Source organism: Lupinus angustifolius, chromosome LG06 (assembly GCF_001865875.1).
Source record: "Lupinus angustifolius cultivar Tanjil chromosome LG06, LupAngTanjil_v1.0, whole genome shotgun sequence".
In the NCBI taxonomy this organism is placed as follows: domain Eukaryota; kingdom Viridiplantae; phylum Streptophyta; class Magnoliopsida; order Fabales; family Fabaceae; genus Lupinus; species Lupinus angustifolius.
Window position 1 is genome coordinate 22,800,380 of NC_032014.1, and position 20,472 is coordinate 22,820,851.

The following is a 20,472-nucleotide window of genomic DNA, read 5'->3' on the forward strand; positions in this document are numbered from 1 at the left end:
TAGGTATTTTTGTAATTGAATTTAGGGTATTTCCTTAATCTCCTATGCCAAAAAATGTTTTAATGACCATATTTTTGGTTTTTAACATCGGTTTAAAAGTGTTATAAAGTGTAATTAGGTTAGTTCTTTCTAATATGTATTTAAGAAATCATGAAAGCACATATTATAAATAAATTGTTGTCTAATGTTTAATTTACATACTATTTTTAACTACTTAGTAGTAGATTTGGGTGTGGTTGTTTCTTTATAAATAACTACGATCTTAACAATCGTAAATTAGACATTTTTCTTATAATGATCTATAATTCATATTTGTGAGAAATCACTCCTAAAGTCCAACCTTTTTACACTATATGACGAGTTAAGAAAATATTAAAAGTTACATATATGACGAGTTAACCTTTTCACGTAATTCTATAAAAGAGGACTATACTACTACGTGTGCATATGCTTCTTACCTTAGAAAATAATTATTCACGAAGGTTAGTATGAGAACTGATATTTTTATTAGCACCAACTTAGTGGTCTAAGAAGCATAACTCTATCAACAAATTCATTATCTAAGTCGAATACATATACCTCACTTTGATTGTCTTTGAGTTAGTGTGGATCGAGTCTCAAATCTCACAAAATTATGCATTCCCTTTCAAGTTTCAATAATGTTATGTGACAAATCGAGTTCTTCATTTAAAAACAAAACACATTGCTCTCGATATATTCTTTGAAAGAAAATAAATTGTCTCCAAAACTCTTTGTATCAAAGATGTTCATTAATGTTTGTATTTTAATCAAGCCTATACCATGAGCTTGATTTCAAGACATGATAACTAAAACTAGAATCTTTAGCATTGGTTCCCACCCTTGAATTAAGTTTCATTTACTCATCAATTCTCTCTGTTTTTTTTATTACATTTTCTAGTAGGAGAAGTAGTATTGGCAAAATATTATATCTATTCTAAATTCGAGTTTAATAATCTATAAAATTATTTTATTTAAAAATAATTTAAATCTTGACTGTTAATTTTTTAAGACACATGTCACAATCTTCATCTAATATTGGATTATTCAATTCAGAGATAATATAAATTTGTGTATTGGATAGAGTTAAGGGAAGGAAATACAAAATGAAAGAGTAAAAGGTATAGTAAATTTTGGTGTAAGTGTAGCTTAACTAGGTCTACTAAAAGTGAAGTAAACTAATTAATCCATCATAAATATGCCCTTATTTTATTCTACTAAACCTTTGACAATATATTATTTAATATAACTAAAGATATTTCTCCCCCAATAACTAATGAATTAATTTTTTAAGGATCGAGTATTTTTCTGATTTTCCATAGGTATTATCGCACTAGAGGTAATTATGTCCGAATCAGGAATATCTACAAGTATGTGGGGCTAACTCTCCCAGCAGATAGGAGACAATTCTGTCCGAGTCAGGAACATCTACAGGTGAGACTAACTCTGACAGTAGATATGAGACAATTCTGTCCGAGTCAGGAACATCTACAGGTATGTGGGGCTAACTCTCCCAGCAGATAGGAGACAATTCTTCTAAGTCATAAACATCTACAAGTATGTGGGGCTAACTCTCCCAGCAGATAGGAGACAATTTTGTCTAAGTCAGGAACATCTACAGGTATGTGAAGCTAACTCTCCTAGCAAATAGGAGACAATTCTGTCCGAGTCAGGAATATATACAAGTATGTGAGGTTAACTCTTACAGCAGATAGGAGATAATTCTGTCCGAGTCAGGAACATCTACAGGTATGTGGGGCTAACTCTCCCAGTAGATAGGAGACAATTCTGTCCGAGTCAGGAATATCTACAGGTATGTGGGGCTAACTCTCCCAGCGATAGGAGGCAATTCTGTCTGAATCAGGAACATATACAAATATGTGGGGCTAACTCTCCCATATATTTTTTCTATCTACAAGATTCGAACCAAAACCTTACTTAAGAAGAATCAAATATATATCACTTGAACCAACAGATGAGATTCACATTAAATTACTCAATTTTTAGAAAGAAAAAAAAAAGAATTTCGGGTCAAAACCAAATCCGGTTAGAAAATTGGGTAAGAAAGAGAGTAATAGGTTTATGAGAGGTTTATAGTGGCGGCTGTTACACTAAACTTGGTTTCTCTTCTCATTCTCATGTTCCAAACACTTTTCATCATCTTCAACTCAAACAAATGTGGACAACCTTAACAAAACGTGTTTGTTCTAAGAACTTCAATTTATCCTCTCATCTCCCGAGATTCTCTCTCCCAATCCCAATTTCTCACGAGATATTAATACCCCCCTTTGAATCCCAATCCCTAAGGTTATACCCTTTTCATGGTTCCAATCAAAATGGAATCTTTACTTCTTTAAACCAATTGGGTCGATCCAATTTCATGTTTTCTCAATACCCTTTTGATTTTTCTTCACTTTCTTTGAACAAGATTATGGTGTCATGTAGAGGGTATGCTAGTGTTGCTGAAGCAATTGAATCAGAAGATGATTATTCTTCTTCTTCATCTTCTGATTCAGTTGATGAGATTCATAAGTTGTTAGAAGATGAAATGGTGAAGGAAGAGAAGGTAAGGCATAATCATAATCATAATCATAATCACATTCATCAGAATGAGAATGTTCAGAACAATAGCTATAAGTACAAGGTGCTTAGGAGGAGGCAGATAAAGATGGAGACCGAGGCGTGGGAAGAGGCGGCGCGAGAGTATCAAGAAATGTTGGATGATATGAGAGAGCATAAGCTTGCACCAAACTTGCCTTATGTGAAGTCATTGTTTCTTGGTTGGTTTGAACCTTTTAGGGATGCAATTGCTGCTGATCAAGAGCTTTGTAAAGAACCTAGACATAGGTTGAGCCATGCTCCTTATTTTAACGAGTTGCCACCGGATATGATGGCTGTGATTACAATGCATAAGTTGATGGGATTGTTAATGACTAATAGTAATGGGGTAGGTAGTGCCAGGGTGATCCAAGTTGCTACTCAAATAGGTGAAGCTATTGAACATGAGGTATATTATGATTGCATTAAAGCTTTATATATAACATATTGTATATTATTATGTGAATTGAAAAAAAAAAGGAATGATTTTGTTGCTGAACCACATTATGCATGTTCTGTGCTTCTTTTATTATGTATGTGACGCTTTCGTTTGGTAGTGTCACCAAGGAGCTTTATAAACTTGTATTTGACGAAAAATAAGCTACATGTGGGTGTTTGGAATTCGGCTTACTTTAATAAGCGGCAAGGTTATAAACTCGTATATGATATGTTTCTTTGTGTAGCTTATGAGCTTATAACGTATGGGTTTATTTCATTTTACAACTATCAATGAGCTTATCAACTAATTTTACCAAACAGTTCCGATTCAATTAGCCAGCTTGTCATCTCTCAAATTTCAGCTCCTAGATTATAAGCCTTCAGCTAGCTTATAAGCTGGTTATGTCCAACATGGCCTACACGGTTTGCCTAGTTTGTGATTCTTGCAACAGTCTAGCTTGGTTTTGCACGGTGTTTCTTCCCACATGTCACTCGAGTGCTAATGTTCTGGTGACAGCAGTAGTTGGTTCAATGTTGCAGCCTCTAAAAATATAGTTTTTTTTGGTAAATAACACGGTTATTGCCATTTCTAGGTTAAAGTTAGATGTTGTTATTGTTAATTTGCAATATTCAAGTGTTCAGATTTTCCACTCTTGCATATGGTCCAGGCTAGGATATACCGGTTTATGGAGAGTACAAAGAAGACAAAGGAGAAGAGATCAACCACTGTCAATCCTGATGGCGAATCCGATCTTGAACCCAAAGAAAGAGATAAACTGACTGAACAGAAGGAGAAAATGGTTAACGACCAGAAGAGACTTAGGAAAAAGGTTGCTAGTTTAATAAAAAAACAGAAGAAGCAACAAGCGATGGGAATAGTTCGGGGACTAGATGACCGGAAGCCTTGGGGGCAGGAAGGGCAAGTGAAGGTTTGTAATTATTTGTATTGTACCTATGAACAGTAAAAGGTTTCTTCTTTTCATGCTACAACATGGTTATTGTTCTTTCCAGGTTGGTTCTCGTTTGGTGCAACTATTGATAGAAACAGCTTACATACAACCACCGGCTAATCAATCTGCAGATAGCCCACCGGATATACATCCTGCATTTAAGCATTCACTTAAAAATATTTCAAGTGATTCACAGTGAGATTGATAGCATCTCTATTTCATATCTTTCATAATCAATATCTTTGCATTTATAAGTTAAGGGTTTATTTGCTTGAATAGGAAGGGAAGTAGGAGATACGGTGTTATTGAATGTGACCCTCTAGTGCTAAAGGGCATCGAGAAGACTGTAAGTGAACTTTTATCTTCTTGGAATTGTTTCTACTTGAATTCATTTCCGCATTTCTTTAAATAGGTTACTAAATAAACTTGTTTTGGTTTTGTCATGCATAAATTTGTGACATTGATGCTAACATCGAATTTTGTTTACGTCAACAGGCCAAGCACATGGTCATCCCCTACATGCCAATGTTGGTGCCACCTATTAATTGGACAGGGTACTTCATCTACATATACAAATAATTTTATATTTAGTTAACTGCGAAGCATCTATGGATTTTTTCTCTGCCAGCTTAGTTAGTTTGGCTTGTTTATTGCTAAAATTTCGTTAGCAATTTGAATCATGAGAAGAGATTCGAACATCTCACTAATATGTTGTTTAAATGTTTTAATAAGTTTGCTTTTCAATCGGGTCATAATGGCCTACAACTAGAGCTTGCAATGAGCTAAGATGGCTCTTGAGCTATTCAATGCTAGGTATGCTACTAGCTCAATCAGCTAGGCTCGTGACCTGAGATTGAGCTTTTATAAAGATAGCAAGGAAGAAAGAAAGAGATAATTGAAAGTTCATTTCTCTGTTAATGAAATTGATCGATCTTTACAATTGATAAACAACTCAATTTATAGAGCTTTAGGTATAATAGCTTAGGCTGCAAGCAAGCTAACATAGTACAATGTAGTACAATTACAAACTTACAATTGGTATAGTATAAGGCGACCTATCTACAATACAAGCCAATACACTTCTTTATATAGTACAAGCCAATATAAAAAAGCTTCTACTACAAGCTATCAATATAATCTAGAAGCTACTCTATTAATTGATATTCTTTATCGTCCCCCCCTGAATCCCGATGCGAGTGATCTAAGTGCTGTAACCCTGAACTTTGAGTTGATCTCTAAAAATTGGCTTGAATATGCTTACTTGCATGCTCTTGTTTTGGACTCTATCTTTTACAAATAATAGATTAAACTCAATGTGCTTTTCCCTCCGATGAAGCATTGGGTTATGGACTATAGCAACTATATTAAGATTCTCATAGAGTACCAAGGGTGCTGAAAAGGAGAATTGTAGGCCAGTCTAAATAGTTGCACCCAAATAAATTCCCGAGCTAATAAAGCTAAGCTTCTATACCTAGCCTTTGAGCTAGGCCTAACAATGCTGGTGGAATCGTAGGTCAATTAGTGGGTCACAACCTGGTACGTGTTTTGTTGCAAGGTGAAACCCTAATTTTAGAGAGGAAAAATCTTTTTTGCCCCTATACATGGTCAGTTAATTACATGTTCTTCACCAACATAGAACAAAATTCCAAGCCTTCCAAATTCACGATCATATTTTGTCTTTTGTCAGCAAGATTTTTCCTTCGCGCTAATTGTTTGCCCCTTCTTCTCTTTATTGATTCTCTTATCAAATTATATGAACTCGATTTTGACATCATCTTCATGTGGTTCAATTTTGTGAGATATAATTCTATTAAGGCCTCTAATTTCGACCACTTCTAGATTCTGTAATATTATTATCTTGATTATTAATTAGAAATGTGTCTTTAATATGATCAATTGTAGTATTTTCGTGCATTTATGTAGGACATAAAATGCTTACATTTTTCCCGCTATTCATACAAAATTATTCACATGAAAGTAGAAACATGATTAGTAAGTACTATGCACACTAAGAGATTTAGAAGATGAAATAGTCTGTAGATCATGAAAGGCATGAAGTCCATCTTTGGTACGGGTTCCCCATGATAAAACTTGATCCGAACCCTGACGTTTTTCAAAACAATGGTTAGGATGGAATTCAAAATAACATGAATTATCCTTAGAGAATTGAGAAACACTAAGTACATTTAGTGATAGATGGTACTAAGAGTCGACTATTAAGATGTAAAATAGTGTTTTTGGGTTAGAATTGGTGTGAAATTTAGAGTGGTCACAAGCTCTAATAGAAAGTCCAGCACCATTACCCTTGTAATTTGACCAGTTAAGTACTTTTGCACTTGTTCCCGAACAAGAGAATGGTCTACAATTAGATGATTAGCACCCGAATCAGGAAACCAAGTGAGGGCAACATACTTAGGTTCTGCGCCAGTGGAGGCTGTCAAAGCATGAGGAAATGTGGCTAGATAGGGTCCAAACACATAATACTAAGTGGTCTGAGATGCCTGATGAGAACCAAGATTAGTTCGCTCAGCCTTGCGCAGCTCAACTTAACTCACTGCTAGCTTTTACTTTCGGAGGCCTTCCTCATGCAAATTTTCGATTTTTTTTACAAATATTGCAATATTTTGGTAGGTATGACAAAGGAGCATACTTGTTTTTGCCATCTTTTGTTATGAGAATACATGGAGCAAGGCAACAACGAGAAGCTGTTAAAAGGGCTCCGAAGAATCAACTTAACCCTGTTTATGAGGTTGGAACTTTTTTTGAATGCTTGTGCATGCGCAACTGTTATTTGTCCACAGTTAATGCATATTAAAATTAACTCTTGTATTGTTTTTTGATTAGGCCCTTGATACCCTTGGCAATACCAAATGGAGGGTAAACAAAAAGGTGCTCAGTGTTATAGATCAAATATGGGCTAATGGAGGACGTCTTGCAGACTTGGTGGATCGTCGAGATGTGAGTACCAAACAAACTTTGTTGCCAATTTTATTTGTTTGGACTCTCAGCTTCCCTTAAAACTTTGCCCTTCTACTAAAATAAAAATTATCTTTAGTTACAATGGCATCCCAACATAAGAACATCGATTTCCATCTAGGAAGCATATGAAATCTTGCTCACGCACAATGGTCGGATTTATATTCATAAAAAATACTTACAAATTTCTATTTTAAATGTTCTCCTTAATCTCTTTAGTGTTAATTTTGAATATGAATTGGATACAGATTTTTGAGTCCCCTTTTCCTTTATAGTGATTCTCTTCATTTCCATAGCATTTTGTTTGACTTTTTTTTAAATCTTAAAAGGTTCCCATTCCGGTTGAGCCAAACACAGAAGATGAATCAGAAATCCGGAAATGGAAATGGAAAGTGAAAGCTGCCAAAAAGGAGAACAGTGAGAGACATTCACAACGATGTGATATAGAACTTAAGCTTGCTGTAAGAACCCTGCAAATCTTCGTAACTAGATTGAGATATAAAATGCTTTCTGTGATTGATTGCATATATTCATCATTGTCGCATTGGCTATCGGGTTGTAGGTTGCACGAAAGTTGAAGAATGAAGAAGGATTCTACTATCCGCACAATCTTGACTTCCGAGGGCGGGCTTATCCCATGCACCCATATTTGAACCATCTTGGTTCAGATTTATGTCGAGGCATACTTGAGTTCGCAGAGGGACGTGCTCTAGGGAAGACAGGCTTGCACTGGTTAAAAATACATCTAGCAAATTTGTATGCTGGTGGTGTGGACAAGTTGTCTTATGAGGGTCGAATAGCATTTACTGAAAATCACCTGGATGACATATTCGATTCTGCCGACAAGCCTCTTGAGGGAAAGCGTTGGTGGTTGCAAGCAGAGGATCCTTTTCAGTGCTTGTCAGCATGTATCAATCTCTCTGAAGCACTGAGAAGCCCCACTCCCGAGAATACCATTTCTTATATTCCCGTACACCAGGTACCTGAAGCTGAGATGTCAAAATTATTATTTGGGAACATATCATTGCTTAATTGTGTTGTAGTCGATGGGAAAATTTCGCAACATTTTTTAATTTTGCATCTAAGTTGGAGAAAATAACATTGTTTCTTGCAGTAACAGACGGGGTTTGCATGAGAATTAAGGGTTTTAAATTTGATTTGTATCTAAATGGTGGCATATGCTAATGTGGATGAAGCATGATTTTCATTTCTTTTTTTTAAAACATGCTATTGCGAAGTCTTTGTCACCTGTCTAAGAAGCTTGTTCATATCGTATCCCCATATTGTTTGTAGTAACATTCCAACATCACATATCTTTTTTAGTATACATTAGATTTGCATTATACTTATACCTCTATTTGGTTTTCACATACTTGTCTTCCATAATGAATAATATGTTTCGTTGAACCGTAGTTAAGAACATGAGGTATGCATGCTGATGAAAGCTTGGGTTCTCACTGAGTGTAATCCATGCTTCAGTATTATTTTTCTCCTAATTTCAATTTTCCTCATACTTTCTAGGATGGTTCATGCAATGGCCTACAACACTACGCAGCCCTTGGTAGGGACAAGGTAATATAACATCAAATTTTCAATATTTAATTTTCCAAGTTTCAGTTTTTCTTTCTGTTTTCAATAGTGTGGGATATAGGAGTATGATAAGTGTTTAGATGCAGTCAATGTTCGAAAACTCCAAGATATTACATCTTCGAAAACATTATTTAAAAACCATATGTTCGTCAACATATGGGAAATATGCTTAGTTTCTTGTGAATGTTTAAAGAAGAGATTGTGGTCACTCTGACTTCGCCTATATCCCGAGGACAACATTGTCTTTGTTATTCTTCCGATCCATGCATGAGGAGAATGCTTCACTCCTTATAAGGCCTCTTCAACGTACATCTTTATTCCTTTCTGTCAAGGTTCCATCTGAAAACCAATTGACAATGAAAGGAGTAGTCCAACAAGTATTTAAACCATTCTCGAGACAGTGAGGTAATCGATGTTACAATTTAAAAACTAAGAGCATGAACCATCATAAAATAAGGAAAATCAATAATCTGTCATAATTCCTAATACTGTTAATAATATATACTATTATATTTAATGTACCATTGCAACAATATATTTATTTATTTCTGTCTCATCATCTGCTTGCGACATTTCTTTTGAAGTTGGGAGCTGCTGCAGTCAATCTTGTTGGTGGAGACCAGCCTGCTGATGTTTACTCAGGAATTGCTGCAAGGTAATCAGCATTTTGCATCCACGTGCATGAGGGTCGACATTTTCTGTTTTGATTTCTTTAAGCTCGGTATTATGGTGCAGAGTACTTGAAATCATGAAAAGAGACGCAGATAAAGATCCTAAAACTAATCCAAATGTATTGCATGCTCGGCGTTTGATCAGTCAGGTTAGTAGTTGAAAATGGAATGGGACATTTTTTTGACCTTTGTTGAATAAAATTGTTGACTCATCTAATAGTAGTTGTGTCTGAAGTCTTTTCTTTTCGAATGTTGAAGCACACACGTGTGTGTCAGCCTCAGTCTTATATCAACTAAACACTTTATCATACTTGACATCGTTAGGTGGACCGAAAATTGGTGAAGCAAACAGTGATGACATCAGTCTATGGAGTGACTTATATTGGGGCTCGGGACCAAATCTTGAAGAGGCTAAAAGAGCGTTGTGCCATTGAAGATGATTTAGAACTGTTTGCCGCTTCTTGCTATGCCGCAAAAGTAAGAAACGTTTATTATGCCGAGATGTATGTGAAGATTTATAAATCTGTTCTATTCTTTACTTTACTTACTACTCACTGTTTTATAGACCACTCTCGTCGCCTTAGAAGAGATGTTTGAGGCTGCAAGAAGCATCATGGGTTGGCTTGGTGATTGTGCAAAGGTATGATTAATATTTCACTAAATGGCATTACTTAAAGAAGGACTGAATGGTTTAACTATTTATAACTCCGAAATATAGTTAATGCTCAAAAGTTTTCGGGTTAACATTTAAAGTCTAGATCTGTTCATTTGTCCTATGATTATCCTGACATGCTTTTCTTTGATTTTTGATATTTTTTAAATTCCATAAATGTAATTACTGAATGCCGTCAATGACTTTTCCAAGATTTACGACAAGGAATCCTGAAAGTACTTGATAGTTATCCTAATAACTAGAGGAGAAATGCTTGAAACTTCGAACGAACGAGCCTAAAATCGTCAACCGCAAACCATGTTCATATCTCTCCAATCTTGATTTACTCTCTCCAGCCACTAAGCATGCAAACACATGTTGATCGGCTGAGTTCAAATTTGTTGCAATTTCTCTGAAAATAATTCGCACTAAATTGCATCACTGCTAGACAATCTACAGTAATCTTATCTTGTTCAAATGATTCTCTTCTTTTCCAGTTACAAAAATAAAATAAAATTAGAGGGATGGCGTTAAATACAAATTAAGGGAGGTTGAGATGTTCTTCATAATAAAATGCTATGGACCACTTCACCATGTTCCCGAGTTTGAATGTTGATTGTGCTTTATCTTGTATTCCGTTTCAGTCTATTATGCATTGTAACAGTTGAATGTTTAACACGGAATAGGTGATAGCTTCCACAAACCAAGCAGTCCGGTGGATCACTCCCCTCGGGCTTCCTGTAGTGCAACCTTACCGACAAATAGGAAGACATCTTGTAATATTCTCGACATTCAGCCTAATTCTTTCCTTCCTTTTGTTTTTAATTTCTCCTTGTCAAATGAAAAGCAGTGGTTGATTAGTATCTGAGTATCACTAATATGCTAATTTGAATTTAATACAGGTTAAGACTTCCCTTCAGATCTTGACATTACAGCGAGAGACCGACAAGGTAAATAGTGATTTCATCAAATGTCACCTGTCATATTCAAGGACTTGTGTGTTTACTTCGAAAATGGTTGAAGTTTGTTTGAATCTGTCACTAATTTCCTTATATCTGTGGAAGACCTCATATTTCGTATGATGTCAACATCAGAGTAAACTATTTCGTGTTTTTAAGGAATGAATTTTGCTATTTATTCTTTGCATACTTATAGTGTATCATGGGAGATTGTTTTGGTGTTAGATATCAAAACCTGTAACCCCCTTGAGTCTGTAACACCCCAGCCATGACATGCAACCCCCAGACCCATGAATATATTGAGCATGCCCCCCTAAAGTTTAAATACCCCTATAGTATTTGATTCCCTTGAAGGGAGCCTCTGCGACTTGAACCCGTAGCTTAGTGGTAGCGACTCATTGAAAACAATGACCATTAGTCCCTGAGGCCATGGGTTCGAGCCACGGAGACTCCCTCTAGGGAGAATAAAATACTGTAGGGGTATTTAAGCTTGAGGGTGACACGCTCAGTATATTCATGGGTCAGGGGGTCGCATGTCATGGCTTGGGGTGTTACAGAGTTAGTATAGAAGGAAATATCTTGCTATATGTTAGAAAGACGATTTTGTGTTAAGAGGCTGAATTTTTTATCTCAGCAATACGGCATAGTAGTCTTGTTTTTTGGATAAAAGTGGGTCATTATTGCCGTTTTATTTGCTTTATTATTGATTAATTACATGTAATTATTTCAAGTTAAATAAACACATTTCATACTTTATAATGTAGGTCATGGTTAAAAGACAGAGAACAGCTTTCCCTCCAAATTTTGTTCACTCGCTTGACGGTTCTCATATGATGATGACTGCCGTTGCATGCAAAAAAGCAGGATTGAACTTTGCAGGTCCGCGCTGGTTATATAAGATTCACACATAGTCATTAATATGTGCATGTTTCTATTCCTGCTTTTGTACATCAATGATATTTTTTTCGTAGAAATTTAAATTTAGTAAATCAATGCTTTATCGTTGCAGGGGTGCATGATTCATATTGGACACATGCATGCGATGTTGATGACATGAACAAGATACTCCGGGAAAAGTTTGTCGAACTTTACGAGGCTCCAATATTGGAAAATGTAAAGTATCCTTGATTACATTCTTCACTTTATTTATGGTCCTGATTTTTGTAATTTTTCTTATTTTCTGCATGTTGGTGACACATATCTCTTAGAACTAGATTTGGCAAGAATAAAGCATTTTCGTGAAATCCATTTTGCCATTGTCATTATTGCTTTCCTTCGATAAAAACTAAAATGGTGGTCAACTGTTATCATCAAAGCCAGGCAATAACTTTCGATGTTGCAGCCGACTAAATCATAATCTTGTAGATTATATTCCCATATGAAACTTACTTTTTGTTTATGAAATTTAATTTCCATCAGTGTAAGCACTTATTGTGCATTCCGAATGGCTCGGCTGTTCAAGAGTTCCTTCTTTACTCATGAATGATTCATTCCTTCTTTACAGTTATTGGACAGCTTTCAGAAGACTTTTCCCACATTGAAGTTCCCTCCCTTGCCGGAGCGGGGAGACTTCGATCTTCAAGAGGTTTTGGAGTCTCCCTATTTTTTCAACTAGACGATGTCGAAACCTCGGCTTAAATAGTTCCACATCCACCTAGAGTTCAATCCAGTGCAATGAAATTTGTATTATATCTCTAGTTGCATGGGATTGCAAAAAGCACCAGGGCCAGCATCCTACCACAACTCAATACTTTTCATCCATCAAGACATGTCCGATGGCCGGAAACTCCACTTGTCCTCCAAACCTAATATTTATAAAGGGTTCATCGAATCGGGTGATCTAGCTTAAGGAATTTGTTATAAAAGAAAAAGTCCGTCAAAATATGGCGTCAGCAACATGGCATCATGATCGATGCATCGCAGACTCTGATTGAAGCGCGCTGGAACTCATTTAAGGCGAACTTCTCGGATGTGGATGATTCAGTCTGCTCGACATTTCTTGCAGCCGAGCTAATACTAGGTTGTTAGAATGATTCTTTTGTTTGTTTTGCTTCTGATATATGTTGTAGTCTATTTGTTTTCTTCTTTTTTATAGGGTTATTGTAAATTTATTCCATTATTTGAATTGATATAAGTAAAGTGAAACACCAATGAAAATATTGTTACTTGAAGTTGCTATGATAATAAATGAAAAAGCCATGAAGTTTTATTGGTTTGGACAAATCATGATGTTGTTATGTTTCTGATAATAGATGAAGAAGCTATGAAGTTTTTCAGCAAGAATGGAAATGAAAATATAGGTACTAGAGATTATGGAATTAATTCATAGGTCTTAAATACAATTAATGATTCTTTTTTTTGTTTCGTATCAATTGCTTAACTTAATTATTCGTTTTATTTTGGTCTCGTCGTTAAAACTTTTGGTAATGTTGCTCGTTTCTCCTACAAGATGACATTGTTTTAGTGACGATAAGGTGAAACGACATTGTTTTTCAGTGGAATGAACAACATTACTAATTTTTTAACGAAAGGACTAATATCGTAACAAAAATAATACTAAGAGATTGAAATGAAACAAAAAATGGGTCAAAATAAGATAATTAAATTAAGAGACGAAAAAATGTTATCCCTCCTTTTTAACATAATCAAATTTTTACCCATTGTACATGTAAATGATTTTGGGACCAAAGTTGAGAGCTTTCATAAGTTGATGCCAATATAGGCACCATTTTGAGATGGGATCAACTTGCTTTTCTGAACAAGGAATCAATATTACTGTATATAGCTACAACATTTGAGAACACAGCCAGAAAAATCATGACAATGGATATAATCTTGTCATTCTTTGTTGCAATGCCATGAGGATCCCTGAGACACACAAAAAAAAAGCTTAGAAGTTTAAACCAAATCAAATATTAGTAGTAAAAGCTTTGTTTGTCACTGGAATTTAATTCCAAGATCAACTTAAGCTTCTCGTAGAAATCCAGCATAGATTACCAACAAGACGTTAGTCTAGTCGTGTAAGGCCCTGTCAGATCCCAGAACGACCAAAAGGTCAATAGTCCAATTCTTAGGAGTGATACTTGTTGGTATGGACAACCACGCACTCCGAAAGATATTAGTTCTTTACCCATAGGGTGATGGACTATATCCTTAGTAGTACCAGAAAAGAGAAATCCAGCATAGATTAATAATTGTAAAGTGTAACAAATAAGAACAACAACTCTACACTACAACATTTCAAGCCAGCATAACCAACAAGGCGTTGGTCTAGTGGTGTAAGCTTCTGCTAGATTCCCAGAACAATAAAAAAGTTAGGGGTTCGATTCCTGGGAGCGACACTTATTGGGAGGGGTAGCCACCCACCCTGAAATGGATTAGTTCTTTACCAAAATGCAAAAGGATATTCTTCTTAGTACCAACAAAATTTTTAAGCCTGGTAGTTGATTATACTTAACCACTTGCATGTTAGTATTCAAGCTTTTACTAAAACAATGCCATATCTATATCTATATATATCTAGTTAACCACTCCTATAGATTCACTATATGATGAAATTACCAAAATGCAATGAACATAATGTGATTGCTGCTAATGATAAAGTAAGAAAGCATACCTTAGAGCAATGGCAGCCGGGAAAACAAACCCGAGGCAAACAGTTGCAGTTGCTCCAGTGAATTGGAAAGCAATCCAGATGCTAGGTACAAAATTTGCAGCCACATACAGCAATGAAACGAGTCCGGTCGTGATCAAGACAAACACGCGTTTATCTAAATCCGATGAGCTAGCTGAAGGGAAGAACAGATCATTGAAGTTGAAGCGGAGCGAGAAGAAGATAACTGGGAAAACAAGCATGAGATGGACGGCGTAGCTGATTCGAACAATGTCATTGAGCAAACTGCTGTAAGGGATTCCAAGATCAGTATCGAAGTTGGCTAGAACATCATCAAGAGTCGACTCACCAAATAGGAGTAGTCCAAACAAGGCTGTAAGAATATAGATACTCGAGCACAGAACCAGCGATACGCGCACGACTGGTTGTATCAGGGATGTGTCTCCTAGCTCGTTGCTTATCATATGCACTACAAAAGACAGAAATCGGTTTGAAAGTATTCTACTACGGCCTATAACGGCTAACCGTTATTGTTAGAATACCTGAAAAATATTTCATAATATCATTACAGTATAAAAGGTGTTGAAAGAATCTGTAACTCTTAACTATTCAAAGTGTTAGGAGTGAATGGAACTCTATGGTAAAGTTGCTCATGTTTTCCTTTGTCAGCTTATAATTGTCCGAAAACTTTCCGAAACAAAGAGAGACTTACGCCAAGGCTATGCTGAAGATGCTGTCTCAGATATACTAACTAGACCAAGATATATCATTGATTCATGAAAAGATTTTCCTACACTGACTTCAAAAGAAATATGTACTCCTATGTTAATAGATATATAGCTCACACTTAATGATTTATCTCAGTAGAAATAAATACACATAGATATAGATCTCTTTGACAGAGTAGTGGTCTATTATTCTTGGGAGTTATAAGGTGGTCAGATGGTTAAGATAGAGGGTTTAAGGAATGAAGTGATAAGGAGGTTAAGGGTTCGAGTCCTACTTACTACTCTCACTACTTAAGGTAACAGCATTTGATAATATCCATGGTAATGATTCTTGACAGCCTGAAAAAGTAAACTCCCCCCTACCCCTCCGAAATCTTCTCTAACAAAACGCTGCCGACTGCACGAGACTCTCACTTAATGGGGTCTGGACATGGTAGATGCACAATGCACAGCCTTACCCCCACAAGTGGAGAGGTTGTTTCCAGGACTTGAACTCGTGACTTTACCATTGCGCCAAACTCGTCCTCTAACTCTTCTCTAAAATACAAATATCAGATTAGCCTCACATCAACACAAATTACCATTTTTTGTGCTCCTTTCAAATAAAACTTAGAAGCTTAACATGCATAGTTTACTTTGAAATTTGGTACCCCTCAACAAGAGTAAATTCAGATATCTTACAATTGTAATGGCAAACAAATGCTGTGACAAGAACTGGAACTGCTGTGAAGAGATTCCATATAGATGCAATGCCAGTAATGTTAGGAAATAATCTAGGACTCAATATACTTCCATTAAAGAACTTAACAAATGTGATTCCTGCAGTTATAACTAGAAAAACAATTGCAAGAGCCACTGCTATAGCAGAAGTATATCTCAATGAATCTGCAAGCATAGAAAAGATACAATGTTATTTCTTCACTTACAATAATAACTCATTTATCAAATGCTACCCTTATGTAACATGATGATCTTTTACAATATCATACCTATCCTTTTAAAGAATCCTAAAGGAGCAAATACTAAAAGGGTTGTCATCAGAAGAACGAAAGTTCGCCCGGTCCACCAGCATTCACCGAACCATCCTTCAAGAACACCAAAATGATGAGTTCCATTTGAAGATGTTCCAGATAGAACATCACCTGGAGGAAATCAATTACAAAGTAAATAAGAAAAGCATTCAATTCATTCATTGTTTTTATTAAGCATGACAAATTATTCGGAAAATTTGATTCAAGATTTGACACATGGATACTCAAAATCAGAACCAACTTTTGATTAGTTGCAACACCAAGATTAATTCTGCAATGACTATAAAGCTCCTGCTATTAGCAGTATCAAGGCAGGGTGGAAAGTGTTTTAAATTGCGGTTATAGTCGCAGTTTCGGTTACTGCGATTGTAGTCATTGCGATGCGGATTGTGGCTGTTGCAGTGTGAATTACTTTGTGAGTAAAAACATATTTTTGACATCGATGCGGTCTGATACGGCCCGATGCGGTTGCGTTGCAGCCCGATGCGGTCCAAATGCGGTCTGATGCGGTTGCGTTGCGGCATGTTGCGGTCACATTACTGTGAGTCAATATCACACCGCAATTGCAATGTGCTGCGATTGCGGCGGCCACCGCAATATTGCGACCGCATCACGTGATGCGGTCCACAATTTGATACACTGGGTTGAACCAAATATGGTGGATCTATAGTAGGAACCTAACCTTGCCATAATCACAGATTTATGCAATTCTCTCATTTAACCTATGTATCGCATACTAAATTCGCCCTACCATACTATGTACCAGGTTCGCTATAAATCAAGTCTTGTAATAATAACATAAAATACGACAAAACATATACATACATGAGCCCACTACTCCTTATCCATACCACATACTAGGAAACTATCAACCTTATGTATTTGCAATAGTCAGATTCCACTTATATTTTTTAGTACTATCAATGGTATCCCTTCACCTTTTTAGCTAAGAAACTAATCCCTTTTGGGCTGTATGGTTGTCTCTCCCAACAAATGCCGCTCCAAGGCAGGAAATGAACTCTCGACCTTTTAGTCTTTCTGGGATCTAACATAGTCTTACACCACTAGACCAACGCCTTATTAGTAAGCAGATTCCACATAAGACCAAATATAGAATATCAATAAAGAGAGCATACATACATATACATACATATATATATATATAGATATATTACCAATTATGATCATGTAGACAACAAGAATCCCAAAATTGTTAACAAGAACAGAAATTTGAAGCACCAATTTTCCAATTCTTCCAAAAGCATAGCCCATAACCTCACCATAAGTTCCAGCTTTACCAACTCTACTAAACCTCATCAGAATCTCCAATGAAGTGTTAGTAAGGAAAGCAAGAAAGATAATAGCACCAATTCCAATAGGGAGACCAAGAACTTTCATAGCTGCAGGCAAAGCCATGATTCCAGCACCAATAACAGTAGTTGATAAGTTGAACACTGAGCCAGTGAATGATGATGATGCTTCTGCAACATTGTTATTGATATTAGATGAACCATGAAGAAGTAATGGAGATTCTTCATCTTTCAGTTGTTTTGGATTGTTGTGAGTTTTGTTATCTTCCATTGTCATGGTGTAACTTCTGCTATTCATGATTATGCTTTTCTCTCATATATTATATGTTTACATTCTGATATTTTCTGGAACTCATTGATTAAGATCAATGATATATATATATATATAGGAGATATTCGTTTACATCAAAGTTAAGTTGTACCGATTACATTCGATGATCTCAGTCCTTCATTTTTTTGGATAGAACCGACCGAATCGATGAGTGCAATAAGTGATGGCAGAGAAAAGGAGAAATCATAACTAATTTATTGTACTCACTCATTTGATCCGTTGGATCTAAGAAAATGAGTGACCGAGATTAAGTGTAATTAGTGTAACTTAAGTTGGGTGTAAACAGTTGTATATATGAAATTATTACTAATATTTTTTTGTACTACAAAAGATATCTCCTTGTTTTTTTTGGTGAACAACTAATCTATTCGGGATGTGTGATTGTAACTCCTAACAAGTGTCGCTTTCGAGAATCGAACAATTATCGTTTTAGTCGTCTTAGGATGATCTAACAGGACCTTATATTATTAAACCAACGTCTTCTTGATAACAGTATTAATACTTTCATTGATTCATCAATTATTGTAATGATAAAAAATGTAGTATTGTTGACTATATGAATTTTTTATGTGTAGATATTTTTAATGGTAATAATTATATTTGTCTGTTAATGTATAGTATATCATTAAGAATAACAATAAAATAATAAAATAAAAATATCAACAACTGGCATGAATCATTCTCCTCTTTTGTTGTGGTATGAATGACAACCAAAGGGATTGAGTGGTCTAAAAATAAAACTGAAAATCGATTCAAAAAAATCGAAATCTTAAAAATCCAATCTAGGCAAAATAATGCATTCTTATTGGTTGTGTTATATTTATATTGATATTTTTAAAAATGTATTAGACTTATTATTTTAGATATTTTACAAGTTTTGAAGTGTATGTACATTGTCAATCTGTTTTATGTGAAGTTTTTGAAGGAAAGTGTATATTTTTTATAAAAATCGATCCAAAACAATCTAAAACTATATATAATTTTTGAAACTGATTAATATAAATTAACCAAATCAGACCGGATGTTATCATATCTTCGAATTGGATGATTTTTTGTTGCCTAAAAGTCGATTTAAACTGATTGCAGAACCTCTAATTACAATAATGTTGTGTTTGTCTTTCTAATAAACAAACAATTTTTTATTTTATAAAATGTTACAAATAAGTTGAAAATATTATCAAATAATATATGTGTTATACTTTAATTACAACAAAAAACGCATAACAAGTTTAAAATTCAATTAAATAACAATTTTTCTTGTTATAACAATAGTTAATAAATGACAAATATAACTATAAATAAATTAAAAATATTTGATTTTTATCATCTCAAAACAACATCTTTTCAATTGTTTTAAAAAAAAATTGATAGACTCGGTTAGTCCAATGGATCATACCATCTGAGTTACTGATTTAAGTTGAACATGTGGGATCAGTCGATTCTAATCGAGTTTTATAACATTCATTACATCCATTTGAGTGTACATGAATATGTAAATTTTCTTCTAATATTCTAAATATATGTCCATATGAATATTTACGGAAAATGTATTTATCATCGACTAGTTTCACACAAAAGATCAAAAAATTTACTTTTACTTATTTATATACTTTTGTAGGGATGTGTAACAAGATACTATGATTTTTATGTTTTTATGTATTTTTTAGGTTGAGGGGTATTTTAGAATTTTAGATAATATATGGAGTGTAAATGGTTAAATGTGAGGTGTAAATAACTTTTTATTTTCATAATATTAGAAGGCACATAAGACACTTTTAACTTTTATTCATTATCTATTAATTATGAATCATCATTATTAAATAGAGTAATTTTGAAAGGGATTTGTTAGAGTAATTATAGAAAAAGATTTATTAGTGCATGATTGGTATAGATTAAAGTTTGTAGTTTTGCTTATTTTTTGAAAAAATAAGCTTAAAGTTACAGTATAAGCATATTTGATAATCTATTCTGATTATAAATTCGGCTTATTTTTTGGGAAATAAGCAAAAAATGGAAGCTCCTCCACTATGAGTTGTTTATTTCAAAGTTGACTTATTTTTCTATTAAAATGTCAATTCTCATTTTATTCTTAATTTCAAGGTTATCCTCATTCTCATTTACTCTTTCACCAAACTCCATATTATAAATATGTGTTATGTTGTTTTTAAATATTGATATTAATTTTTATTTTTATTTTTTAGCATTTGTAATGAAGTAATAAAAGTTACAAAATATTATGACGATATAAAAGATGTATATTTAAAAAAATACATGTCTTTGAGTAAAATAATATATAATGATAAATATAAAAATATGTAAAAAAATAAGCAAAATAATCATAACATAAGAAAAATAATCTCGTATTATTTTCTGTAATTTACTCTATAAATAAATAGAAGTTTACCAACTTCTTTTTATTTGTGTGTCATGTCGTTTTTTTAATATTGATATTGGTTTTTATATTATATTTTATTTTAATATATATTTTTAGCATTTGTTATACATTATTTAAAAAATTTATAATAAAAATATATGTGATAGTATACATAAAAGTTTATAATTTTTATTTATTTTCTAAAAAATAAGCTTAAAGTTGCAATGCATTAT

The 20,472-nt window shown here is 34.4% G+C and overlaps 2 protein-coding genes across 2 annotated transcripts; one reads left to right on the forward strand and one right to left on the reverse strand.

Moving 5' to 3' along the window:
* LOC109350249 (DNA-directed RNA polymerase 1B, mitochondrial-like) lies at nt 2,082–13,075 on the forward strand. Its single transcript, XM_019591445.1, has 19 exons — nt 2,082–3,025; nt 3,723–3,983; nt 4,066–4,199; nt 4,284–4,350; nt 4,500–4,558; nt 6,636–6,753; nt 6,849–6,962; nt 7,310–7,441; nt 7,543–7,959; nt 8,502–8,552; nt 9,155–9,225; nt 9,306–9,390; nt 9,566–9,718; nt 9,807–9,881; nt 10,580–10,669; nt 10,796–10,843; nt 11,617–11,731; nt 11,862–11,965; nt 12,357–13,075. Exons 1-19 carry the CDS (start codon nt 2,195–2,197, stop codon nt 12,465–12,467), a joined length of 3,036 nt encoding a protein of 1,011 aa, XP_019446990.1. The 5' UTR covers nt 2,082–2,194; the 3' UTR covers nt 12,468–13,075.
* Nucleotides 13,514–17,873, reverse strand: LOC109350251 (sodium-coupled neutral amino acid transporter 4-like). The gene is made up of 5 exons (XM_019591449.1): nt 17,400–17,873; nt 16,183–16,335; nt 15,875–16,078; nt 14,469–14,934; nt 13,514–13,720 (listed from the first exon to the last, which is right to left on the reverse strand). Exons 1-5 carry the CDS (start codon nt 17,830–17,832, stop codon nt 13,594–13,596), a joined length of 1,383 nt encoding a protein of 460 aa, XP_019446994.1. The 5' UTR covers nt 17,833–17,873; the 3' UTR covers nt 13,514–13,593.